The sequence below is a fragment of the Nothoprocta perdicaria genome, unplaced genomic scaffold (assembly GCF_003342845.1).
Source record: "Nothoprocta perdicaria isolate Ctin4 unplaced genomic scaffold, notPer1 scaffold_280, whole genome shotgun sequence".
In the NCBI taxonomy this organism is placed as follows: Eukaryota; Metazoa; Chordata; class Aves; order Tinamiformes; family Tinamidae; genus Nothoprocta; species Nothoprocta perdicaria.
This window is the reverse complement of record NW_020455511.1, coordinates 351,055-377,876: the sequence shown is the minus strand read 5'-3', so window position 1 is coordinate 377,876 and position 26,822 is coordinate 351,055. Positions and strand designations below refer to the sequence as shown.

The 26,822-nt window shown below is 42.6% G+C and overlaps 1 protein-coding gene across 1 annotated transcript in view; it reads right to left on the bottom strand.

Annotated features, from left to right (window-relative positions):
• Positions 1 to 26,821, bottom strand: part of DGKQ (diacylglycerol kinase theta) — a gene marked incomplete at its 5' end in the record, with an annotated part of 73,445 nt that extends 46,624 nt beyond the window's left edge. The window contains 3 exons of the mRNA XM_026041275.1: positions 1,230 to 1,329; positions 11,249 to 11,328; positions 26,749 to 26,821. Of these exons, the coding sequence (XP_025897060.1) occupies positions 1,230 to 1,329; positions 11,249 to 11,328; positions 26,749 to 26,821 (253 nt within the window). The remainder of the gene's footprint in view (positions 1 to 1,229; positions 1,330 to 11,248; positions 11,329 to 26,748) is intronic.
• Position 26,822: the final 1 nt, after the last annotated feature.

Below are 26,822 nucleotides of genomic sequence, written 5' to 3'. Positions count from 1 at the left end.
CAACAGCTAATCAAAAGTTTTTTTTTTCCCCCTCAAGATTTGTTATGCCTGTTTAATGCCAGATTTAAGCTCTGAAACTTACAAATGCAGGTCATCTGAAAAGACGATCCCATCAATTCATGGAATACATGCAATAATTACGTTTAAGTGACAGACTCTGATGAGCTAGCAGACTGTATTTTACATTCTTTGTGCAGCTCTCAAGATAAAAGCAAGAACAAAGACAATGTACCTCTATGGCTCCAAATTCTCTTATCAAAGACAAGTATGTCCTCTACACATACATGTAAACAATAACAAACAAAAAAAAGACAGTATTTTTAGCACAACAGCAATTTCAGCATCTCTGATGCCTATGGAATTAATTGTATGTGTATGCATGTGTTTTTGCATATGTATTATATAGTTTCTTTAAAAAAAGAAAAAGACTTTTTAAACAGTCCACAGACAACAATCTTCTAAAACAAAACACTGAATGCTCTTCAGTCTCACTCTAGTGGTCTAAGAGCATTAGAAACTCAGGGAGTTCACAGAAGACAAAAAAAGTGCTAAGGAACCGCCCCAAATCAAAACCAGTGATTTGTGCCACGCATTTCTGATCAGTGGATCCTGAAATTCTGTCGTTAGGGTGATTTGTTTGATTATTGTTGTAAGACAGTCTATGTCAGAACACTCAAAGCAGTATTATTTTGACAGATAATATTTTTAAATACCTTTCCACCTAAGGCACTTTATCCCCTTGGCAAGGGATGAATTTTTGAGACTGCCAACACGGAGAAAATTATATTCTATCCGTTTGCAAGAAGGGGGAGGTTTTAGAAACATGAATATCAGACAGTCCCCTGTAGCCAAGGCTTCCAGTGGAAAACTGAAATAAATCACTCCACTAGAAGAAGTCTTTATTTTGCAGTAATAGCATCTCATCCTTCGTGCCCAGGCTCACAGCACACCACCAAAACCACAGCCTCCCTCAAAGCAAACTGGAGGAAGCATAAAAAACAGTGTGTGTGTTTGACATTAGCTTCCTTAATTTCAGGTATGCTTTTCCACGGTCAGTTAGTGCATGATAAACAAAGAATTCCCACAAATGCAATAAAGACACAGACAACCTTTCCATTAGAATTCATTCCACCTCTTGCATGTGTGTACATATATATATAAGCAAAGTGTATATTATTGTGTACATATTGCTGGGAAACAGACAGCTCTGCAAGTGGGTAGTAAGTTACCTTCACATCGAAAGGCAGGCGAATCTAGTGACTTTCTGCACACAGTGCAAAACTTTCTTTTATAATGTCCTGGAGGCCCAAAACAGTGTGCAACTGGAACCTGCCAATGAAGAACACATGATGTATCGTAAGTCACAACCTTCATAATGGCAATTACTTACTACCCATATAGACAGCCTCATCATGCAAGGCAGTATACTACACATAGTGTGGATGTAAGTAAGCTTGAGGGAAAGGATACATCCAAGTTAATCTGTAAGGGAAAAAACAGAAAATAATGAGAAAAATCATGTTTTGAAGTACATATTTAAGATATATTTAAATATTTAAAATGCTTTAAAAATATATCTTTAATCAAAGTGTATATATTTTAAGTCTAGTCAGCTTCTTGATAATTCCTTGTGTCATGATTCTGGATCTGGTTCCTTTGGGCTCCATCCAGATCTTTAAATCACAGCTCCTGTCCCCAAGAGTTCTTAGTCAAAGCAAGGTGTATTAAAAAAATCAATAGCTACATAAGGGCAAGCAGAGACAAAACACCCTGAGGATAAGCTCAAGATTAATTCTCAGAAGCTCAGACTGACCCAATCCACCACCCTCCATATGCATTTTGCCTTCTCTTCTCACGCGTTTTCACAGCCCAGCCAAGGGGTTGACCAACAAAAGCAATGGTCTAAAACCCAAATTTCAGAGCTGGTGCTGAAACCTAGCTCCAAAGTACATCAAAGTGCTGCAAGTGACAGTAGGGGGAAGGAGGATGCACTGGAAGATCTCTTTGCTAAGATCTATACCAGGGGTTTTATCTATGCATCACAGAACATACTCTAAAGCCACCTCAAAAGATGGGGGGGTTCCCCAGGATTATTGATTATTAAGAAGTAATGGTACCTTTTTTAGGCAAAGGCAGAAAAGAAAAATGGAACAAAAAGATTGAAAATGACAAATAAGAAACAAAGTTCAGTTTTATACTTGTTTTGGAGACTATTCTTCCTACAAAGCACACCCTTATGAAAGGGACATTTATACTAGACGATGCATAGCTGCATCTTTAAAACTCTAAAATGCAAATTACTTTCAGAAAAAGGTACCGTGATTTAACTTATTTTTTTAAAACAGAAAATGATGTATACCCCTGACATCTTGACCTTAGCAGCTCACACATTCCTTCTGACAAAAATACCGGATTTATCTTGCAGTTCTTGCAGCACGAAACATTATGACATATTTCTAATGAAAGGTGACGAACGGTTATTTATGCGTGAAGTGAAATTAGTAGTTTCCTTTAAAATGGAAATAATTACTTCAGATGTGCAGCGCAGACACTCGCTTTTCCTTCCAGATGCTCTAGCAGATAATTTCCCAAAGTTACTGAGTAGGATTTGAGGTTTTTTTTTTTTTCCCCCTTATATATCAGGGTGTTGCTGTGACATAATAGCATCAGACCTAAGATGTACTGGGAACACAGCACTTCATGACGTAGAAAGTCACTCGCAGACATAAAGGTAAGGGTCTAATTCCTACCAGCGTTTTTGCCTCTGCATATGCAGGCACAATTCTGCTAGAAAGAACTCCATGCTTGAAGCATGCACAGCGAAATAAGCAAGAAAAGGTTGTGGCATGAGCGGAAGAGACCACTGCAAGTTGAATCAAAACCACTGTCTCCAACACTGTGTAGCACATGGTGCCTCCCATCCACCTTGGAATTAACTCTGGAGAAGGGAAAGGAAAAAGAAGGGGGGTGTGGTCTATGCCCACCCTAAGCAATCTAGAGAGGACTGTGTCTTTTTGGACCAGTTTGGGAAATGAAATAATTAATAATAACGAAAAATGCTTCTGCACAACATGCGGTAACTTCAACTTATAGATTCTGATACGACTATAGATTCTGACCAAGGCTGACGATACTCAGTCTTGTTTGCATCCTGGTGCTATTTCTTCAAGGGAAGTGCTCCCCTTTCCCAGGAAAACCTCCACAGTAACACACAAGGTACCTGGATTGGCTGCTTTGGATGGAGGAGCCAGAGCCTGCAAGTTCCGAGCGCCCCTTCAAGCCACGTCAGCACCGAGTCCGTCCCACGGCGACACGGGGACAGCGTCACTCAAAACAACCCTATTTTGGGGTAATTCAAAGCAGAGACCTTCCCCAGCTGCCTGGATAACCTGCTCTCAACACCCATCATGAACTCGCCATCCCCTCAACAACCACCGCTTATAATTCAGAGAAGTCCTGCCTTGAATCTGGCCGCTTTATCTTATACCTGGCATTGAAAAGCAGCATTTTCCTCTTTGCTCTTTGCTCCAGTGCAAAAGAGGAGCATCAATCAGCTCATGCTGCATGAGATATCAACCACACACTTTCTTACAGCAGCTGCCTCCGTTTTCCCTCCCGCCTTGAACAAGTTCTTCCTACATATATATGTATACATAGAGCTACATATGATTTATACTTACATAATATAAAACCTCTAGACTCTTAGACTGGGAAAACCAAGGCAGAAACCATTTCAGACTCGGAAAGGACACCACTTAAAGAATAATAGATAGGCATCAGTATAAATACAGCTAGCTACAGACACACTGGGTGGTCTATAGGGAGCAAAAATTAATAATTGATGCAAGTTTAAAATCTACTTTTCCCGTAGAACTACTTAAATTGCTTTATGTAAAACCACTAAAATCGATATCCACAGAAAGATGCTGCAAGTTTCTGTTGGCAATACTGTTAAATGACATCCAAGTGTCCTTACAGCACTGCTCAAATGTCTGTCGATAAAGGATAATGGTAACGCTCCAGCACGTGCTCCACAACGACCTTGCATTGGTGCACAGGGCACTCCCAGTCCGCTGCTCGGCTGCAGGAATTCTGCACATTCCCGTGTAAATTCCTATCCATTTGCAATAAAATCACATCCTATGGAAGACAAACTCAGTGCCTACAAGCCCATGTAACTGTAAAAGACACTATGTGATTTTATCATACAGAAATGCAGCAACAAATGCATCTCAAGCAATGAGCTTTTCTTTAGCTTTCACTTACCACCACCACAGAGCTGTGGTGACAGTTGACACAAAGGCACACTATTTTTGAGAGAAAAATGAAAAGGAATGGCCTTTCTTTCTGCAGGGCCTTTGTACATTGCTGCTTATACTGCAATGCTGCAGGATAGCACACACGTAGGCAGAAGGACAGAACCACTATTTTAAGTGTTTTTAAGTACTTGAAGTATTTAAGCATTGGCGGGTATTTTCCCCCAAAATGTAAAGGCTATGTACAGAACAGCCCAGCTCTCACCCAAGCCGCCTCGTTCATGGAGAAAGTCAGGTTAAATTGTGTTTTTACCCCAAATCCTTATCAAGGACTGAAGCAGGAATGACAGAAATAAAGTCAGACCAAAAAAGAGCGCAATAGCTGCTGTTTTGGCGTATCTGAAATAAAAAAACAAAAACCTCCTATGAACTTAACCCAGACCTGTGTCCAAATGTTGCTTTTCGCAATGTATCTCCTCTGCCATCGTAAGGATTTGTACATGTGGGGGAATTTTGTAAAACTCACCACAGAGCTCTAGCTTCTGGGCTATGGTAGCACCTGGCTGACGGGCTTCAGGTGGCAAAGGACACGGAAATAATCATGCAAACACCCTCACGACACCCTGCAAAGGTTCAGCAGGGGGAATTTACCTGGAGGCCACTGGTTTCCGTTCAGCAAAACTGTGGCATTTTAGGGATCTGCCCAACTTGCTGTCAATGCCCTCACAAAAGCTCAACAAGGTGGTTGCATGGGGTCTTTCACAAAGACTGCCTTCAATTAAAGGCAAAAAATAATTTTAAAAAATGCCAATAAAAGTAAAATTTAGCATGCATTTCTGAAATAAGAACGCCTATGCTTTCTGATGTTTTAAGTGCAAAATGTTTCATTATTTGACATTCCTAATCTTGTTCTGATGACATAGGCCTCTCTTCTCCAGGTGTACTCTGAGTGATGAAATGTGAACACATCCCATGATTGTTACATCCAGGTAATTAAGTCTAGACCATATGTCTAGGCCATACCTGTCTGAGGGAAGCTAAAAACTGGAAGCAATTCAACTTTCCAAAGCACAGACATCTTCCTCAATTACTCACTTATTGCTCAGTAACTCTAAAATCCTATTTCTTAGTTGGAAGTTTACCTGCTTCTAATACTGAAAATTCCCTAATCCTTGAATATGCTGGACTTTGCATCGAATTTCCACTTTGTCATATGAGGGTTAAATCCTGACAAATGCTTCTTACTCACACTCAAAATGAATTTCTCTCTCCAAGCACTTGTTACTGGTGCTAAAAGGCAGAAAATCCATACGGAAACTTTGAAAGCAAGCAAGAACATTATGTTAAATGCCACCATATCATAGCACAGGAAGAAAGAAGGTAAATATTTAGAATGAGTAATCAACATTGGGGCTAACGTAAGGGAATAATGCACACACCCATATGCAAGGATTTTTCTTCTCCATGCCATAGATCTCAGACAGGGTATTGAGCCATATCTAGATACACGCTAGCAAGATCTCTATGATCCTCTGTAATGGAAACCAGATAACCGTTTCACATCGTTTCAAATCAGGAAATTCTATCAGGAAATCTGAGTAGGAGCCTTCCCCTGTAATTACAAGCTGCTTGTTCTAGCACTTTTTTTTAGTCTTCCAAACAGAGGCTGACATGCAAGAGACGGAAACACTCCTTCCTTTTATTATTCTAGAGGAAGTCAATGCTCATCTCCTACTATCAAGATAAAGCATTAGAAGAAACTCGCTTGATAAAATCCTTGATGGAATTCCACACTATTTCTGAACTTGCCAAGTCACAGGTGGAGCTAAAGGGCCAGGCTGGGAGTCTGCAACTTGTGTCAAATTTACAGCAAGGCAGGGTGCTCTTGAGCTTAGGAATCCTTCTCTTTTACTTCAATAGCTGGCTGCTTCTTTGGGCAGAAAACAGGGGAAAACTTGTAGTAGAGAAGAGCTTACAGGCCATCGGTTTAACACATTACAGGGTTTTTAAATTATAAACACAAGGCTTTTAGGCTCTGGGCTGTTGCCTTGTTGAAACATCACAGCTCACAGATCTATGAGTCAATTACTGAAGAGCTAAAGACAAAGCATCCTTGGTGAAGGTGGTTAGGGACATCGAGCAAATTTGAAGGTAAAATCAGATCAGTTCAAAATCCAAACATTTCCACAACATCCTGAAAAAACAAAGACAAAATAAATCAAAATACACACACACACACACACTACACTCATACAGAAGCATCCTCTATCACAGTCAAGTAAAAGGGGAAGATGAGAGAAAGAAAAAGAGACGAGAAGAATAACTTCTGCAAAAACATCTGTATGTCAAAAAGAGGAATAATGTTATGCATATATTTCATGCCACCCAGTTTGTATTACAGATATAATTTCTGCCTCCCACCCACAAAAATGTTAGTATCTAAAACATGGTCAGGACAAGAAGTCTGCTGATACACGTCAAACACCGAACAGAAAATATCTACGACATGGGAGATAACGAAGGCATGTCCAACTGCTCATTTAAAATATTTGCATTTTGGCCTGTTTTCTACGAAAGCCTGCCAAAAGAAGCACATTAAAGTAATTTGTCATTTCTAACCGAAGCATTTGTCCCCCAGATTGGAATAAAACGTGCAGCACCTGCAAGTCCCTGCCACAGAACCGCGCAGTGGTTGGTAACCTCTTCCTCATGCAGACCAGGACACCACTGGTCTCCTTGGCCACAAGGGCCCGTTGCTGCCTCATGGTCAGCTTGGTGTCCACCAGGAGCCCAGGGCCTTCCCTGCAGAGCTGCCCTCCAGCAGGTCACTCCAGTTGGTGCCTGGGGCTGCTCCTTCCCTGGTGCAGGACTTGGCACATCCCTTGCTTGGGCTTCATGAGATGCCAGCCCTTTTCTCCAGCCTCCGGAGGTCCCTCCGAGTGGCAACACAGCCACCTGGTGCATCAGCCGCTGCTTCCAGGTCTGCACGGTCTGCGGACGTGCTGAGAGTGCATCTGCTCCCATCACTGGGGCTGCTAAAGAAGATGTAAACACCACTGGAGACAAATTGGATCCCAGGGGTTCACTGCCAGTGCCTGCCAAGGAACGATTTCCCAAAACTGGATGCTGTTTTTTCCTTCTCATCTAGTCTCCAAAACAACCATTCAATTCAATCACATCAGCTTGGAATTCCCATCTCTCTAGGCTCTTCTCCATGTCTTAAAATGTCTATAAACCATTTGAAAAAAAATTCCTTAAAAGCTAATCTAGGAAGCAACTGCAACCCCTAAAAATCAGCCATTTCAAAGAACTGAACAAGACTGCGGCAGCAAGTGACACAAAGGCCAAACTTTTCCACTTTGTTATCCACTGTGTTGGGCGTCTCTTGGGGGAAAAAGAGAGGGAAAGCAGAAAAAGAGGAGCAGTGCTCTCTGTCTGTCCATGTCAGATGCTGCTGTTCTGTATCTGTTAAGTACACAGCACCGAATCCTGAACAGAGTACTGAAGTGCTGTGAGGGACAGGTCACCCTAACCTGTGTGTCCTCCTTTCCTCTTTCCCATTTCCAGCTTTCCATCGGTTTGAGAAACACAGTGACCAAACCAAACAACCAAGTGAGCACAGCCGGATCCAGCATCCGGAGGGAGAGACTCAGCTCAGCAAACAGGACCTTACTAGCAGAGGCTCCTGCAAGCAGCAAAATCTTTTGTCTGTATCACTGCCTGGAAGGCAGCGGCCACCCCAACTCTAAACTTCAAAGTCTGTATTTTTAGCACAGCGACCTTGAAGAGAAAGTGGCGACCTAAAGCAGCAATTGTCTGCTCCAGACGTCCTGCCTGCAAGAACAAAAGCACATAAGGAAGTGTTGTGAACAGTCTATCGACAGCTCACCCAGCTCACCCAGTGAAAAACAACTGCGCTAATACACAAACACAACCACCACCTAAGAGAAAAAGAAAGAAAACAGCATTACAGATGTATAACTTCACTAAAGAAAACTGCTGCTGTTTACTCCTGTGCCTGCTTGGTTTTGAAAGGAAAGCTATATGGAAAATGCACGTGCATATGGCACACGTAAAGAGCAGAAAATCGTACAAGACAAATTCAAGCCTGCCCAGCAAAGAGGTAGTAATAACCAAAACACTATTTCACAATCACCACAGTCAGTCAAGGAGGCTTTGCTTTCATTGTAACGTAAAGCCTGCTACTCACATACATCTATGAGTTGACAAATACTTGGGGAAAAACAGAAAAGGTTTGAATCTGGCATAGCTGTGGAGACGTGATGGGTGGAACAAATCACCTCTCCTGCAGGTCACAGGAACACCAGCTTGCCTGTACGACTTACCATGAAATGTGGCTTCTGAAACTTCATGAAAGAGATTCAATCCAAAATAGTAAGCACAGGTGAGTGATCAGTGACTACACAAAATTCTCAAGGCCCATCAGAAATGGATGTGAGACTGATGCAGCCACGCATGCCATGCTTGGGAGCTGGGATGCTGGAAAACTCTGGAGCTTTTACTTGACCCAGGAAATGAAATCTCGCTCCCAGGAATGAAAGTTTCCACGAAATATCTTCTGAAAAATTATTCTCTGACAGCCTGACTCAGTATCAAGTGACACACTCTCATGAGCTTTAGGAATTGCTATCTTCTCTAGAAGAAATCCAGGGGATTAAAAAAAGAAAGGAGAAAAAAAAAAGCTATTTTCTGTTATATCCCGAGTACGAACATGTTAGGAAAAATTATCAGAAAAAAGCCATGCTGGGAACCTTCCTAGATCAGATATTTTCATACGGAGACATTTCCAAATACTCCAAAGGGAAAGCAGGGATAATACAAGAGGAAAAAAATAAAAAAGAAAACTTTCCACACAGTCTATAAACTATCATCATTCGTCTTTGCTCTATTATGTTTTTTAAACAAGTGCCAAGTTTTATATTTACTTGACAGCGCTTTCACACAAAACAATGTCTCCCATATGTCAGACTTCACTCGCACAGGACACCAGGATTAACGCAGCTTGGACGATTGCGTCAAGGAAGAAAAGACTCTCCAAAAGAAATGGCACCATCTAATATTTTGAAACGTAATCACTGCAGTTCAGCATGGAAAAAGCAGAAGATACTTTGCTGCTAAAAAGAGCAACGCTAAATCGCGGACAGCTTTAAGGGAAGAGGACAGAACAGAGATAAGACAAATTCCCCTGTACAGCAGGAATATGCACATTTTAGGCTTGAAGAATAAATAATTGGATAGAGTGTTTGTGCTGGGGTGAGGGGAGAACACGGATTGTCAAAAGAATGAGCTAGGCTAACACTCTTGACTGAAGAAAGAGAAAGCATTAACACATGGTGACACTGCTGCATCTAACACATGTGAAAAGCAACAGTGGGTATTTTGAACAAAAAATTAAAAAAGATAAATTCACACAAACACAAAAAAAAAGAGCAGTCACTAATGTCCAATCCCCTGACCCTTCTCTCTGAATCAAAGCAAATGTTTCTCAGCTGGATTGGTACTGTGCCTCTAAATGGTCCTTCTAAAAGCACCTGTGTCGCCTCACTCATCCTTCCTCTCCCACGCTGCAACTGACTGCCAGTGCCTGGGACCTGCAACACATGTTAGTTCTTAATAATGGCATTTCTCAGCATCTCCATGCCCATCTATTTGGGGTTTTAGCCCCACAGCAGTATCTTTTAATCCGCTGGCAACTCTCCACATATCAGATACCCTTCTGCCAATACAAATTAATACTTCTGAAGATTAAAATTTGTGTGGGGGTGTGTGTGGCAGGGGAAGGGGGAAGTGTGTAATAAATCTGTGTCTCTGTCCACTTGCCATTATTCTACTGTAACGTTTTCCTACCCCCAAATCAAGTAATTGATTCCTAACCCACTGGCAGCAACTTGGTTACTTCTCTCTTTATGTTATCAGCTAAATTTTGTTTTCGATCCCTCCCCTCCCATGTTTCCTAGTCATAGAAGGACCTGAGAAGCTATGTGGGTTAAAGAAGGGAACGCAGCTCCTGTCCTGAGGTTTCCAGATCCACACAATGAACATCTCATAAACAGACTATTAGTCAGCGATGTCAGGACAGCTCATGACTTATTCATGCTGATTTTACAACAATATCTCATTTGACTTCTGCCCAGCTCCTTAAGATATATGTATTGCTTTAATGGCTATTAGAAAATCTCTACCCCCTCCCCATGCTCTCCTTCCTCTTAACTTAGCTTCTTTAATATTGTGGTTATACCACATTATCTTTTACCAAAGTTGATTCATCTTTCACACTCTCTTAAAACAAGCTCCTAAGCTTGAAGTCAGGCAGGGGAAAGAATCAGGGGGCCTGTGAAAAACAAGTACGTCACCAGTAACCTAAACAGACAAGTTTCCAAACATTTCCATCAATTGGAGACCTGCCTTCTCTTTCTGCTTTCAAAATTCAAGGTTTTTCCTGCACGGGTTTTATTCTCCTGGGCATAATAACTGCAATTCAAAGTGTGTGCATAAGCAAATCCTTAAGGCATAGCAGTCAACAGAAACGAAACTGCTCCTTCTGTAGACAGAAAACCTTTAACTGCAACTGTTGTAAAAAAAAAAAAAAATCAATGGAGTACAAAGACCTTCTTTAGTATGGTGCACTACAGGATTGTCTGAGTGCACTTTGTACCACTCAGTCACCACATTCCATTACAGCAAGTCATCCAGGTAATGACACACATGTTAAAAAAAAAGAGTAATATTTAAACAATGCAAATAACCATTTTTCAGACAGCCTGTCTACAGCCACCCATTTGTAGGCAAGCTCGAAAGGAAACGTAAGGATTAAAACTTCTTTCTATCGTTAAAAAAAAATCAGTGATGAGTAACATATTGACTTAAACAGTAATACATTAACAAGCCACTATGTTAATACATGGTGGTTGTTAGTGACAAATTTGTGGCATTATTTCAAGGCAGAGACATGACAGCTTGTGCTTACTCACCCTTACAAGGCTCGGAGCAATACATGAGCACGGTATCTTCACATTCTTGAGGCACTTTTCATGAGACATGAAGTTGCAAACTGTGGAACAGAGAAGAAATGTTAGCAGGCGTCACTCTTGCTGAAGACTGAGGAGCCACACAGAGCCAAAAGCAGTCAGGAACACAACTTTTAGTCACATTAGCTCTCTTAGTTTTGAATATGTACGCGGCTGTCACACATCTTATAGTGGGAGAACTGCTAGAAGTCCAATTAATAAAATGTTATTGATAGGAAAGTTGGAAAGTTTCTGGGTTACCTGCAGCAAGACCTTTCCCCCTTCTCCAGAAACACCAAATGAGATCTGAACATTCAGAAGAGATTTTACAGCAACTGTCTACAGTCAGAAATAGGTCTTTGGTATAGCCAAATAAGTGCACACACTTGAAAATGAGTTTTCCTACGAACTACTAAATGTGACAGGAATCGGAGGAAAAGCAGACAAAACTGCAGGACATTGGTTAGCATCAGTATTGGAACTCAAGAGTGCTTAATTATTTTGGGGGTCAGGAAAATAGGTAAGAATCCCATGCAAGCTTTACAAAAGACCTTAAAGCAAGACAGTCTTTGACAGTAACTTCTCACAAGAGTAGTATTTTCCATTAACTTACGATCAATTTACATGACGTTGCACTGAGCAAAGAAAACAGGGCTATTGCATCCCTACTGCCCAGCATTAATTAGGAAATAATTAGGTGCTCGTCACGCCTTGGAAGAACTAAATACGTATTTTCAGGCATCTCCATATCTCATGTGAAAACACAGACCATTCCAAGTGTTTGTGGCTGAAAATTTATTTGTGATTAGCAACTGTAACCGTACACAGGAAACGTTCACACGTCTCTGCTTTTCAGATTCCCAAGTTTCATGAGCAACTGGAAAAAACAAATGACTTCAAACTTCCCATTGGCAACCCATGAGCTGTATTTATGCTGCTGCTACTGGTGGCATGTGCTAGTGCCACCAAAAGTGGAAAACATCACCCCTCTTTCCTGCCTCATTGACTTGTCACTTCATACCACTTCTCTCACAGCAAAATAGGGATTAAAATTCCGCTTTGTTTCTCTGTCAGCCTGCACAATGCAACCTTTCCATTTCGGTGGCACAGCGTGGATGTTAAGAGACGCAACCCGACCAACCCTGAGCTCCCCACAACGTTTGGGTTTTCAGGCTTTCTTTCACCTTCATAGTGGATTTAAGCACGTGCTCCCCAACACCGACAGCACATCTGGCTAGATGTGTGTACACATTAGAGATTATGTGAGGTTTAAGAGGTTATTTTACAAGCAGAACCCAAAGCCCTACTGAACTTGCCTTGGCCAAAGAGAGCGACTTCTACATGGAGACAAACCTTTATAAGTGAAGAAAATAAGCCCCAAAAGCAACGTACTCCAGATACAGAGAGGCCTCCACCAAGAACATCATTATAGGGCCAAGGAAGGCAATCTCAGTAGCTTCCAAACTTGGTCAAATTGCAATATTCCCCTTCACTAAGCTGGCTCAGAGGCCAAAAGGGAAGAACAAAGCAATGCACCATAAGTAGTTCCCAGAAATTTTATGATTTCCAAGACATTCTTCCACAGAGAGGAAGCCACAGCTGGCTTCCAGGAGACTGATATCTCCAGAAAGTTACCAGCTTTAACTCAACTACTCAACTGTGTAACTCAACACACAGGTTAATCAAGCCCTAAAAGAGCCTCTGAAGGAGGATTCAGAGGAGAACTCCCTTAGTTAGCCTCGGAAATGACCCTTGTCCCAAGGCTCTGGCTCTTGGGAGACATCCCCCATGTATCTGGACAAGTCAGGTCACCACATGACACTACTCAGGTCACGAGGACAGCGGCCAACAAGGATCTTCATGCACACAGGATTGAAGCATCTGTGTCGATTCAAATTAAAAAAAAAAAAAATCAGGAGACAAACACAGACAACAGCATTGCCCAAACACAGATTTTAGCCTTTTTTAAATGAAAAAAATGCATTTTTTTTCAGAATATACAACACCTCTCCACTTCTTGTCATGTGCTTCAAATTCAGCAGAGGATCTACTCTCTCTTTTCATCCTCTCTCCCAAAATTTCTCATGAGTTCAGCTAACTCTCAAAAGTCAACACTTTGTTTTTGTTTTCCATATTCCCTAAGAAAACAAATAAATGGCAACAAGCAAAAAGCCCTGAAATATGAGTACTCAGAGAGAAAAAAGGAAAAACACACAAAACCAAAGAACAAGCACTCAATTAAACAAAAACCCCCATCCAAACAACGACGAAGAAGCCTTAAATCTGTTAGCACTCCCAAATCAGCAACAGATGTAAACCTGGAAATTCTAAAAACCAGGATGGGTTTGGTATTTTTAAGGGATGATCTTTGATTAGGAAAAAAAACAGACCAGAAGACGCTGTGTGAAGTTTCAGAAGAAGGAATGCAAAATTTTGGGAAGGAAAAAACAAAACAAAACACCCCAGCATCTAGAAGAAAAGGAAGCGGACAGAGTGTTCTTTCTATTTATAGTAGCAGGCTTTCATCGTACATTTAATCTCCATCACACGCTACAGCAAGACGCATCTATGGATTGCTCAAGCCAAAACAAGCCAACTTCAAACACCCCTTTCAGATATTGCATACAAAACTGATCGTTTGACATCATGACTGTAAGACTGGCGTTTTTAGTTTACCCTTTAGCTAAGCATTTTAAGTACTATTCAAATTATCTAATGGCACAGACAAATATTTGGGGTTTATTCAAAGAAAGCAACATCCCCAAGCTTCAAACACAGCATCAAATGCAAGGTACCTACAGTGACGTTTAGGCTGCAGTAAGCTGCGTAACACCGAGGGGGAATGAACACAAGATTTTTAGATAAACTGAAATAACCCAGAGCTTTGATTATGGGCAGGCCTGGGGACTTGATAAGGTCCTCCTAAGCCATAACTGCACTCTCAGGTCTACAGCAACCCCATTTGACACCTTTTTCACAGGACAAGTTTAGCACAGCACTCTCCCAAGTCACATATTATCCTACGGAAAGGATGTTCCACAGAAGATGTGCAGAAAATTCCATTAACTACCAAGAAATACCTCGGAGTCCGAGCCAACAGCTTGTCACAGCACCAAAAAATGGGAAAACATCACCTCTCAACATGAAGTGACAACAACACTGCTCCTTAAGACACATTAAATGATAATTCAACTTCACACCACAGATCTGTGAGGATTATAACTAAAGTGCATTTTGCACACCTGCAAAAACTGTAACTTTCAGCAAGCTGCCACCAGGTTTCCTCAAATCCTCTAACAATGGTTATGGATTAGTGAATGTCCTAGTTGACTTTGTTATTCTTGTTTTTAAAAGCAAACCTACTCGCTCAGCCACAACACTCAGTAGCACAACAGTTTTCCCAGCAATCAGTGTACACTAAGTTTTTCCAGAAATTAAAATTTTAAGGACAGCATATTATAGAACATTCTCAGCTTATTAATGGGTGTATAAATAAAGCTAAAAGAAGAAGAATTCTCTGCGGCATCTTGTTAAATTTGAGGAATTGGAAGAAATCCCTGTCCTGCAGGGCAGGATTGCTTGTCTTATCTAGGAACATTACACAAATGCAAACTATCTACAACTCTATAGCAAAGAACTCTGACGTTTATGTAGATTACACGAAAGAATTACACAAGAACCACAGCTTTACAGCAGATGCTGTGGGAACGGGAGGGATAGGGAAAGGAGAAACCTTTTAAAGATCAGATGCTGGATGTGATAAGGATCCAACTGTCACCAGCTCTGAAGCTTGGCCATTGCAAACATGTGCACCCTGTGAATTTGTGCAGTGCCACAGGGATGGATTGTCGACCAGTTCCTTTCCCATCCTTTTCCTTAAAAAAAAAAAAATCTAATATTCAATTTGCCCTTTTTATTATTTAAGCACTGAGCACGTGTTCTCTTAGACCTGCTAAAATGTAAGCTTTTAGTCCATCTGTCTGAAAACCCACCAACTTGTAAGATTATTTTCCCCACTTACCCACATCAACTTCTATTACTCAACCCTGACCAACAAAATAAAATTAAAACAAAAGCAAATTAAAACAAAAGGACTCTAAGCGGAGATTCTGCATCTCAGAAGATTTTTCAGGTGTCCAAGGAACCTTCAGCAGCTAATGGCCAATTTCACATCTTGAGTAGCTTGGAAACACTGGAAATTGTCATTCACCCTTTTTATGGGGAAGCAGGAGGGAAGAGTGGACAGTTTAAAACAGTTTAAGAGTTAACTGAGTAGCATAAGCCCTGCTAAAAGGCCCTCACTCAGAACACACCGAGAACCTTGCTTCAGTTTATGTCTTGCCTTGATTACTTGTATCTGCTACCCAAACTCAGGCCTGTAGCCAGTGTGGCTTAATTGTGCCATTTCACATACAGTGGATGTAACATTTTCACTGGGGAGAGATCTTCTGTCTATATAGCAGCCTTGGTTGCATCCTTCTTCCACAACGATGCTCAAAAAAGAAGAAAAAGACTGTGGTTGTGACTAAGAACTTACTTCAAATTAGACTAGTCTTTGGGTGACTGGGGAAGGCTGCTGACATTTCCTTCAATGTGTGGAAATTGTATTGAAATATAAACTATCTACTTGACTAAATGTTCAGCAGCCTTAATTCATCAACAGGTGTTGAATAAACACCTACTGAGCGTTGCAGCTGATATAGCTTATCTCAAGTCCTTTTGAAAGGTGTGCCTTCCAAAGCAAAACAACGAGGTCAGAGAAAGAGAAGGCGAAGCCCTGAGCAGACACATAAGGCACAACTTCACCGCTTCCTTCCTGAGCTGAGCCTGTCTCTTCAGTCTTAGAGACTAAGGCACCCATTTCAAAAACCCAGCACATCCAGAAATAGCTTCCTGCATTAGAAGCGGGTACAAGAATATTGTTTGTCGCTGATTCTTCAGCGAATTGCTCTGTACTCACTGTGCAAAGCCGAGGGCAAAGGCACCTTCCCGCTACGCCGGGCACTGCAGACCAGCTGCTTGGTGAGATGCAGGAGCCTTCAACTTCAGCAGCAAGCTCGGGGCAGCGCAAAGGATGCGCCGTCCAGCTTATATTTTAAATGCAAGGGGTACTGCAGAAAGAATAATCACCAATGCCATTTACTCTAAAGGAAGTTATTTTTACAGCAGGGTGAGTTTTTCCACTCCTCCAGCAACTTCATTAATTTTCATTTTTAGTAACTGCAGTGGACAGCATTAATGTTAAGAGGCTTTCAGAGAAAGAATGTTTTAACTACAGAAGACTTAAGGTCAGACTTTCACATGCTGTAAATCAGCCTGACTCCTTCGGAGTTACTAAAGTGCAATTTACACAAGCTAGCATTTTTTTACTTCAAGCCAAGATGCCAGATCATAAATCCGGGCGCACGACACACATCTCATCCTTATCAAGATGGAAGAATAAATTTAAGTGCACCCCCAAAAGCATTTCCAAGCTTTCTGTCAAGCTTACTGGTGAGAAGAGAAACTCCATCAGCGCTCCTAGCAACATAAATATTTCTTGGGCAGATACAATTAATACAAACCTCTGCTTTTTACATTACCAACTTTAAAAAAAAGGCATCAACAGCCCAGAATGCAAGAAAGCATTTCAATTTGCTTGGGCTCTACAAACCTATTATTACAACCTATTCTAACCCAAGTTACCCACATTGGGTAACCTCTCCCCAGAGAGGGAACCATTAGAAGCCCTTCAGAGTTATGAAACACTCTCCTACTCCAGACCTCAACCATTAGAATATGGCAAATTCCATAATTAACCAAAAAAAATCCCCCGGATTTATCAAAATATATCATTGACAAAATTGAGAGATTTCATGTGATTTACACTAAGAAGAGATAATTCCTGAACTCAAGGATAGAGGGAAATCTTGATGACTCAGGCCTCCTACTCTCTTATTTGCACACCAAAACGTGACCCAAGCAGTAAGGTTTGAGGGCAGCAACAACTCTGCTCCCGTGGATTTCAGACAGACTCATTACCGTTCAGGCAGCACTTTATTTCTGCGCCACGTACGTGCATTGTCAAAATCATTTCTATGGAAATGTTTACTCCTTTGGGCATGAAGCAGTTTGTTCCAGAGCTAAATGCAATGCAAACGCATAGGCAGCAGATAATCTGCACGCAATGCTGGGCAGGAAGCATCTCAAGAGCTCAATTTATTGCATGTTCCTGACAGGTATCAGCCAGAGCTGCCTCCAAAGTCCAACCAGGACATAGACAACCCGCAGCATCTCAAGCCAAACTCCTCCAAACCCTTTTCATTCAATACAGGTATGAGCAAGTCCTTGGTGCTTCTCTTACCAGAACTTGTGAGAGGAGGCATCTCAGAAGGGGAAAAAAAAAGAGCTTGTTTAAATCATTTTAGCAATGCACACAATGACAATGGTATTGAGCAGTGAAGGTATAGCTACTACAACACACTTAAAGTCAGAAGGAAGGTCAGCTTGTTCTTGATGGACTAAGCAAAGCAAACATGAAACAGGGCATGACACTGAGTAAAAAGTTTTGCAAGATGATGCCAACAGTTTCTGCTTCCCAAAGAATGAATCAGTTGGAGTAAAAGCAACATTAGCATCAGGGCAACTGAGGCCAAGTCAGTCTGACCCACTCAAAATGAATTTTTACTTTAGTCAGAAGTAGGTAGGTTCCTTCTTTTATGTGCAATGAAAAGGCAAGATTCTCTCCTCACTGGATGTTTGTGGGACCAACCGTGTCCTTGTCACACCGCTTTCAGCTCCTCTCTCATTACACCACCTTGCACATTACACATTGACCTTACTTTTGGTGAGGACTGTGACCACAGGCCCCTCCGAACACCGTGACTGTTCATTCATGGGAACTCCGTGTGTAGCTGCAAATGTCCCATTTCAACAGAAACACGTGGAGATCTGTAAGGAAAACACCGGTGTGCGCTCACAAAACCCAGCCTAGGGCAGACGTACAAGCCTGTTGTGCAATGACTGCGAAGCAGGGCAGCTCATCCCTGAAGTTACAAAGGAAACGAGCAGTCTTGAAGGTCAGCTTATCTTCGTCTGCTTCCAAAACCCAGAAGAAATTAGACACATATATTAAAAATAAATAAAAGGACAGATGCCTAAATGTTTTTGTAACACTTGAACTCTGTAATTTTGGGACAGAAGACGTGCATTTATGTTCATGTGCATGTCATATAGGCTGTTGTATAACTTACACACAGGTTATATGAAAACGGGATAAGCTACTGAAGAGCAAAGCAGCCAAGAACACAAGTATATACCTGAACAACCAGTAATAAAGTTCTTATTTGGTTGCAGTAAGCCTGCCTGAATTACGAAGTCCCTGGGCTATTCTAAGGAATTCTCTCTTTCTCTCTCCCATTACTAATTTTCCAGATATTCCAAGGTATAAAAACAAGCTATCTTTTTTGCTCAGTCTTCCCCAGCAGGCAATTACCCCGTTACTGACAAAACATCTCATGTATTTTCACCCTGAGCATCCTGCCCCCAGTGTAACCCACACCAGGTTTCACAAATCCTCTTGGGCTGCCCGAGTTAGAACATCTACAGCTGAAAGAAAACCACATACACAACAAGTTCAGTACCACAAAAGGCCTCGTTCTCCCGGAAACCAATGCAAAAGCACAAGAAAGATGCAGAAAAATAACCCTCTGCTGCACTTGGTTGGGAGGGTTTCCTCTTTTCTAGGCTGTGGCCATAGACAGGCTGTATCTGAGCTTGTGGAAGGGCACGGTGGTGCAGGCTGCCTCCTCGCCTTGCACACCATGCACAACAGCCAACAAGATGCTCTTCATGTGGAACGGAGGCAAATACAGGCTTATATCAAAAGAGAAAAGCAAGTCTTAGCACAGACTTGGGTCTCCACCCCTTGGCAAGACGGCAGGTCAGGCTTCCCACCTCTGAAATGAGGGTGGGCATGGAAAGCCTGATGTTCTTAGCCTAGAATAAGTCCCTGGCATCATGAACTTCTGTTTCTTCAGACACATGGAGGTGAGAGATGATGAAATTGCATCTGAAAAGCACCAACACGGACTCTTTCTTTGAGCACTGGGACAAAAATTGGAGAACACTGCCCTAGGTACCGCCTCACTGTTGGAGATGCAGAAATTTCCAAGTCCAGCAATGAGGAATCACAGCCTCCCAGTCTCCTCTATACCGGCTAGAGGATAAAGGTTGCCCACCTTTCTTACTGCTCAGCATCAAGTAATTATTCATCAATCAAGGGATTATTCATCAATCAAGTGGTTTTTTTTTCATAAATGGCATGGCTTCCCACCCTCTCTCTTGCCACACATCTTCCCAGATTAAATACACATTGGGTTGAGACCCGTCATGACAATGGGATCACCATGTTCCATACTATTCCATACTCATCCCCAAAAAATCACCATTTGTCACAGTCATTTGTAAACTAATATCTGGGGAATCAAGCTCCTAATACCCAGAGGAGGGAAAGAAGAGTCCTTCCAAAAAACACAAGTCACATTTCAGGAAGATGTTATGAGCATGGGAAGAAAGCCAGAACTCACCTACTACCAACCAAAGAAAAACACAAGAAAGGAATTACTGGTCTTTCCCCTGACTTTACCTGATGCTGCAGCCTCTTACCTTCTACTGCATATTGCCCAAGCAACCAAAGGGTCCTTAGATAAAAGCTGGGACCACAGCATGAGAACATGAGCTCTGCAGCAAGGTGGAAGTCAGGCAGAGGAACTGGCTGTGCAGTGATCCAAAGGAGGGGGCTGCGGGGGAAGACCCAGGATGTCTTCTGTGGTACTTACACATCAGTACCATGAATATCCAACACATGGCACTTAGCACCTTACTGCTGCCTGCAACAGCTTCTCCAGTGCAGCGCTTTCAGGGTGATGCTTCACAAAAGGAAACTTTGTCGATTGTTTCACACCATTCTTCAGCTGACTCACATTCACTGGTCAAAACAAAGAGCTTTAGCACACAGCACTGAAAACAGAACAGTGCAACAAAAAAGGCAGTCCAACACTAGCCCTCAATGAGGAGGAAATTTCTCTGAAATTATCAGACAATCACTGCAAGCAGCTTTGTGATGAAAATAAAGCACTATAGACCCAGGCCCCTCATATTCAGTGGCTGGTTTCCTGCAAAACCACCACCGTTTGCCCAGGATAACTTCAAGGTGACAACACCAGCATCACCTCAACAGCTGACCTGCAAAATGGAGGTGGTCAATGCAGAGGTCTCCCGTGCACAGCGCTGCAACAACAGACATGCTGGAGCCAAAGCATCATCCCACATACAGCAAAATAGGATGGAATTGAAGATGCGGCAGGACTTCCATAAGGCACGAAGGCATCGCAGCAGCAAACTTGAATTGAGCTGGTCCAAGTAAAGAACAGAGGCATTCTAAGCCCTGCTGTCTCCTGAATATCCTTAACGCTGCTCTGTATCTGCAGGGCACGTCGTGAGGGGTGCGCAACGTGAAGAGTAAACATGTGCCCATGCAGAGCGCCTGTTTGTTTGGCCTCTGAACTACAGATGGGCAGGAGGCAAAAATAAAGGAGGGCAATTCTTGTAAAACCAAGCCCTCCGCCGCATGATGGATGCAAGATCCTTATTCCCTGAGAGGTTCCTCTTCCTGGCTAAAAGGTGAGTGTGAAACATACAAACGTAGGATGAAAAAAAAAGGGGGGGAGAAGACTAAAATAAAAATAATAGTAACCTTCACTACGGTAAAATCTACTTAAGTCCATGTCCACACTTGGAATTAAAAACACATGCACACAAAACAGGCTAGCACTAAGGATTTGTGCCAAATTACTACCTGAAGATAGCCAGGTTAACAGCTTCCCTGTTAACCTGGGTCACATAACGGGGAGCACCTCGGGGAGCACCTCAACGCTCCTTATCACCACGAAGCAAAACAAAGGACAAAACAGACACGTTGCCATGGCAGCTTTCACCTCCTCTTCCCACGCGGCTCCACTTCCAAACTCCATCACAGAAACAAAAACGTGTACAAAACAGTGGGATTGGAGTGAAATAGATGAAGATTCCTGAATAAACACCCGGTTGTGCCAGCTGTGCAGGAATGCTCAGTATTTATCATCGTTACTGCGGGGGATTTAGCGGGACCTGCAAAGAGAAGGTGAATGAAGTATTTGTAGAGCAGGCCATCGGAGAGAAGGGAGAAAACACCGGGCACTACCTGGAGAAATGCTACCCAAAACGCTAGTATTTTAAAAGGATCCATCTCCAGAAACAGCAGGCACTTCAGTTACCATTGAGGCTCCAGTGCCTGATAAGTCTCAGACCCATCCTTATCTTGAGTTTAAGTAACACTCCCTTTCAAAGGAAAAGGACTGTTCATAATTTAGAGAAGCTCATCACTTACATACTTGGTGCAGAACAGAAGCCTGCAATACCAGAGGGGTTATATATGACATTTATGAATGCATCGGATCTTTCAAGCAATAGGTCCGCTCACAGGCCAGTGACACTCAGGAAAAAATCAACCCTTATAAAACTACAAATCATTCCTGAACAGAAGCCAAAACATCTCAGCACTTTGTTTGTTTTTATTTTTTTTTCCCCTGGATCAGACTGGCAAGTTGTTGTACACACCGCAGCATTTGTTCTTAATTTATTATGCAACATAATCATCTATTAATTTATGCATATGAATTACCAAAGCAGGCTGAAAGGTTATTAAGATTTCCCATGGGAGACTATTTAAAAAAAAAAATTTACATTTTAGCAGAAGTACTGAATAAACTTTGCATATCTCCATTGTCTTTCCAGACTGGGGAGCAGTAGATAGGTATCTGGAATAGATTATTTCCCAAACTATTTATTTACTCCTACTGAAGAAAAAAATTCTTGAATGAAAAACGAAACAGTTTCAACAAATGTCAGGCCACTTGCCAAAACAGGAGCTGTTTTGGAGCAAAAAGAAAGAGAAAGGGAACAAGAGAGGTGAAAATCAGCACAGACACGGTGGGACTTAGCAGTATTTAAGGGATATTTTCATCCTCATGGGATGTCTGCTGCTGAGAAAGGAAAATGGGTGAACTCGGCAGTGCTGCTTTACTGGGCACCACAGCGGGAGGCAGGAGCAGGGCAGCTCCTCTGCTCCCCATTCCACGGGAGGCAACAGGAATTCCCATTGGCACAAGGCGACACCAGGACCGGCACAAACCGGGGTCTCCCACCGTGTTTCTCCTTCCGAGCTACACCCAAAAGAAAAGCCCTTTGTTCACCTGTTCCTCCCCAAAATACCTTACCCTCCTGGCCTTCCCTTGCACTCCTAGGGCAAGTTGTGAAACTACAGGAATTAAGCACATCTCCTTCTAATATCCAGTTTATTGGCACAGGCACACACGCAACGACTCCAAGAGCCTACTGGAAACCGAGTACAGCTGACATCTATTTTCCTGCTGATAGGAAAATCCGCCTTGGTCCCTGGACGTGCTCCTCGTTTCAGCATAATCCCTTGCAGACAGAAGTGTTGCAAGAGCTGCTTTGAAGGGCAATCATTGCCTTCAATGAGCGCTCCCCAGAGAGGGGGATGAAGCTCCGTGGCTCCTGAGTTGCGCACATCCAGAGCACTTCTGTGGGAATCTAGACACCACTCACCCACAGAAGCCTCCTGAGGAGTTTTCACATTCCCCGAGTACCTGCGAACATCCAGCACAGCCTCCTTTTCCAAACACTTGCACTAAGGTGCACAACCGAAAACACTTCCTCATCCCACAAAAGGCATTTCATTCTGCAAACAGAACTTCCACAGTCTCCAAAAGGACTGGCATTTCCACCCTTACCTCAGATCCTTCCCTCATGTCCCCTAATACTTGAAGGCATCTTAGCAATTTCCTAGCATTCTTCCACCTTCTTTTGAAACACCCCATCGTGTTCCAAGCAAGTATTTTCCTGCAAGGCATTAACAAGCCTGGTCAGCAGGACATGCTTACACACACGGTTTACACGGAGCACCACTTCTTATCTCCGCAGGCTGCAGCGTCAGAACCGCAGAGAAAGGACCGAGTCGTTTCCTGAATTGCATCACAAGGAACCAGGGCATTAAAGCATGACACATGCTGAAAGAGAAAGGCAGTTAGGAACACAGATTTCTTTTTTCCTACAGATTCTTACGCTTAAAGTGGAAGTCCCGTTCTCCGGTTACTGCAATCTGAAACTGCTCTGTGTAGCGGGGCACTACTTCTTGCTTAACACGAGAAACACAAAGCGCTCAGCATCACCCAAACACCTCTGTGTTGAAAAATAACCAGAATGTCTAAAATTTCACTGCGTGGAGAGCCTCCAGGGACTCACTGTGGCCAATTGTAGTCATATTTCTCTCACCTTCAGAAAGGAGGTTAAGCAAAGTTATTTTACTTCTTTTTACACAGCAAGTAGCATGACGATATCACACGATTGGTGTTGAAAAAGGCAGGCAAGCAAGTGAATATTATTAGTGCAGTGTATTTACATTACTGAATATATATCCAAATAATTTGTCCATGCAGCATTTTAAATAGGGGAAAAATAACAAATATACACACAAACTGCAAACATACATATTCTTCTTGATTATATATATAAAAACACACACTTTGGAGGAGTGTCCATGTGTGTGTCTTGGTATACGTAGGATATCGTGATTTATATATATATATATACACACACACACAAACACTACACATACACACACATATATATATGTACTCACACACATGTATATCTATACACACAGGTATAAAGATGTATCTTGAGACACACACAGACTGTGAGTTGGCTTGGGAAAGACCTAATGAGCAAGAAGTGGCCGGGAAGGGAAGGCTCTGAGGTGATGAAATGAACGTTAGCAACAAAATAGGATGGAGGACGTGGTATTAAACACACAGCAAGGGTCATCCAGGGACAATCCGATTCAAAGAGGAGACAGGAAGAAGCTGCCACCTGAGGAAAGGGCTCCAAACTGGGGTAAAAAATAGATTTATGGCAGGACAAAAGATAGGAAAAATAACAGTATGGATGAGGTATAAAGAGCACGTCACCAAAGGATTAATAGGAGAGGAGTGTGTGCACTTGGCTAATAAATGCTCTTTGCTGGAAAAAGATAAAAGTAAAAAAAAAAATCCTCCATCATGACAAACTTCCTTGTTATAACACAAATACCGACGCAGATTTGTTGCTTACGGGGGTCATTTCAAGTGGAAAACCACAGGACCCTAAGCCTAATCACTAGCCCATATTAATTAGTGAAAACATTCAAATGAAAGTGAAGAGGGGAAAGGAGGGAGAGCAGGATTAGATGAAAAATCATGTGAAATGGAAACCTGCGTGGAACACGTGGCAGCTCTCGGCCACTCTCCAACATGATGGATTATCAGCACCTCCTTTATCGCCTCTGCCATTCATCACCAAGTCGGGCTCCAGCAAAAACACGGATGATATTTAAGAGCGCTAAGCAAAACCTGGTATTGAGTTTCTTGCTTTAGCACTTTCTGTGGCAAGTTATTTCCCACCTGACTGAGCTCTTGGACTCGAACCTGGGACGACACTGTCAACACAAAATAAATCTTCCAGCTGCAAAATCTCCCTCCTTATACACAAAAATCCCGATCATTTCCGTGCACCGTCACTCATGGGGACTACAATATTTTTCCCTTAGGTACTGCTAGAGGGACAACGGGAATAGCATAAATTTTCTCCAACACAAATTAGATGATCGTTAAATCCAGACCAGCAATTAAGTGGCATCTGTGCCAGCCAAAACATTTATCCCCAATTTTCTTTAAACTCTCTTTGCGCTTGTAACCCAAATCAATTCAGAGTTACCTGCTGCGGTCTCAGTTTTAAATGCCGCAAAATCTCATTTTTAAATACCACAGTTTTAAATGCCACAAAATGCACACGTGCCCAGCGGCACCTCAAACAGTCAATCTCAACATCAGACAGATCTACATTTGCACGGAAAGGCCTCGCTATGGACAAGGAACACGCTTATGTGTAAAGAAAGCAAGCCCTGAGCATTCAAAGCGACTGTGGGACAGAAGTAAAATCTGTGTGTGGCTTCGCCGCCCTGCAGTTTTTATTCCTGGATCACAATGCATCAGAAGCAAGCCAATCTTGCCAGAAGGAAAAAAAAAAGACATTTCCCTAAGGGGAGGATGTCCCTGTTGGTCTAACGGCCAGGAGCAGCTGCCCTTGTCCCCATCCGCCTCCTGCCGCTCGGGCATCGCTCAGTTTAACGGGATGTCCCGACTCCAGACGTGCCCGGAGATGCTCCAGGGACACCTCGGAGCAGGCTGGCCAAGGAGAGCCCGCAGCGGCGTTCCCAGCGTGGGGATTTACAGCAGGAATGTCGCTCCGGCCCAGCATCCCGGCGCCCGCGCCACATCCCGGAGGAGCGCGAGGCCCTCGGCCAAAGCGCACCGGGGAGGACGGGAGCTGCGGCGCCTACGGAGCCGGGGGACGTTTTCCACGTCCCGCCTGGAAAAGAAACATGGATCTGCGTGGAGGATGCAAATCCTGAGGACGCGGAACCAGGGCAACATCTGAGCGAGATGCAACGCATCCTGGCCCCCAAAACGGGGCATTTACACAGGAAACGGGCTTCGCTCCCAACGGCGCTGCCAGCAGCGACTCCGCTCCATCCGTCCACACAGAGATCCCACGTATCCTGGTTTATTATCATTGTTATTTACTTTTAATTATTATTTCTATTTGCAGTGTGGACACAGGATCACGTGCGTACAGAAACTCAATTATTTTTATATCATTTTTTCGCCCACGTCTGGGCAAACCTGCAAATAAGCTGAATAAACACCAAATTTAGCAACAAGTAATATATGTAGGTATAAAAAAGACACACTAAAATAAATTAAAAATAAAACAGTGGCTACTCACGCTACCATCGCAAAAAAAGGGACCCCTGGGGGTCACCCGGACCAACTACACACACATGCAGGTAAATATACATGCACACGTGTGCATTTATATATTATAATGTATACACACAGACACGTATACATGTTTCTGTGTGTATATGTAACTAAATGTCACTTAGAGGTTGGAATCTCCCGTCCCTATCTGAGAAACATGTAAGACTGTGTGTGACTGTATTTATATATATATATATTTGTACACAAAACTTGTGTACAAATATATAGACACGTACTTATATGCAGATACATGCAATATACACAAATATATATACACATAGATATAAGCATATAAATGTCTAGAAATACGTTTTTACCTGTAAATAAAGGTACATTTACACACGACACACACACATTTCACACACACGGACATATACAAACGGGTATAGGGTGCATTTCGGGCACAGCGCACACACTAACGTGCACCCAAATGCCACATATAAATTTGCACCCATACATAAAACACACACATACCCACACAGAGGCACACCGGGCGCCGCTTACCGTCGCACTGGTAGCCCGCGAGCCCCCAGATGAAGTCGGTGCAGCCGTGGCAGAAGGTGGGCTTGGTGAGGGTC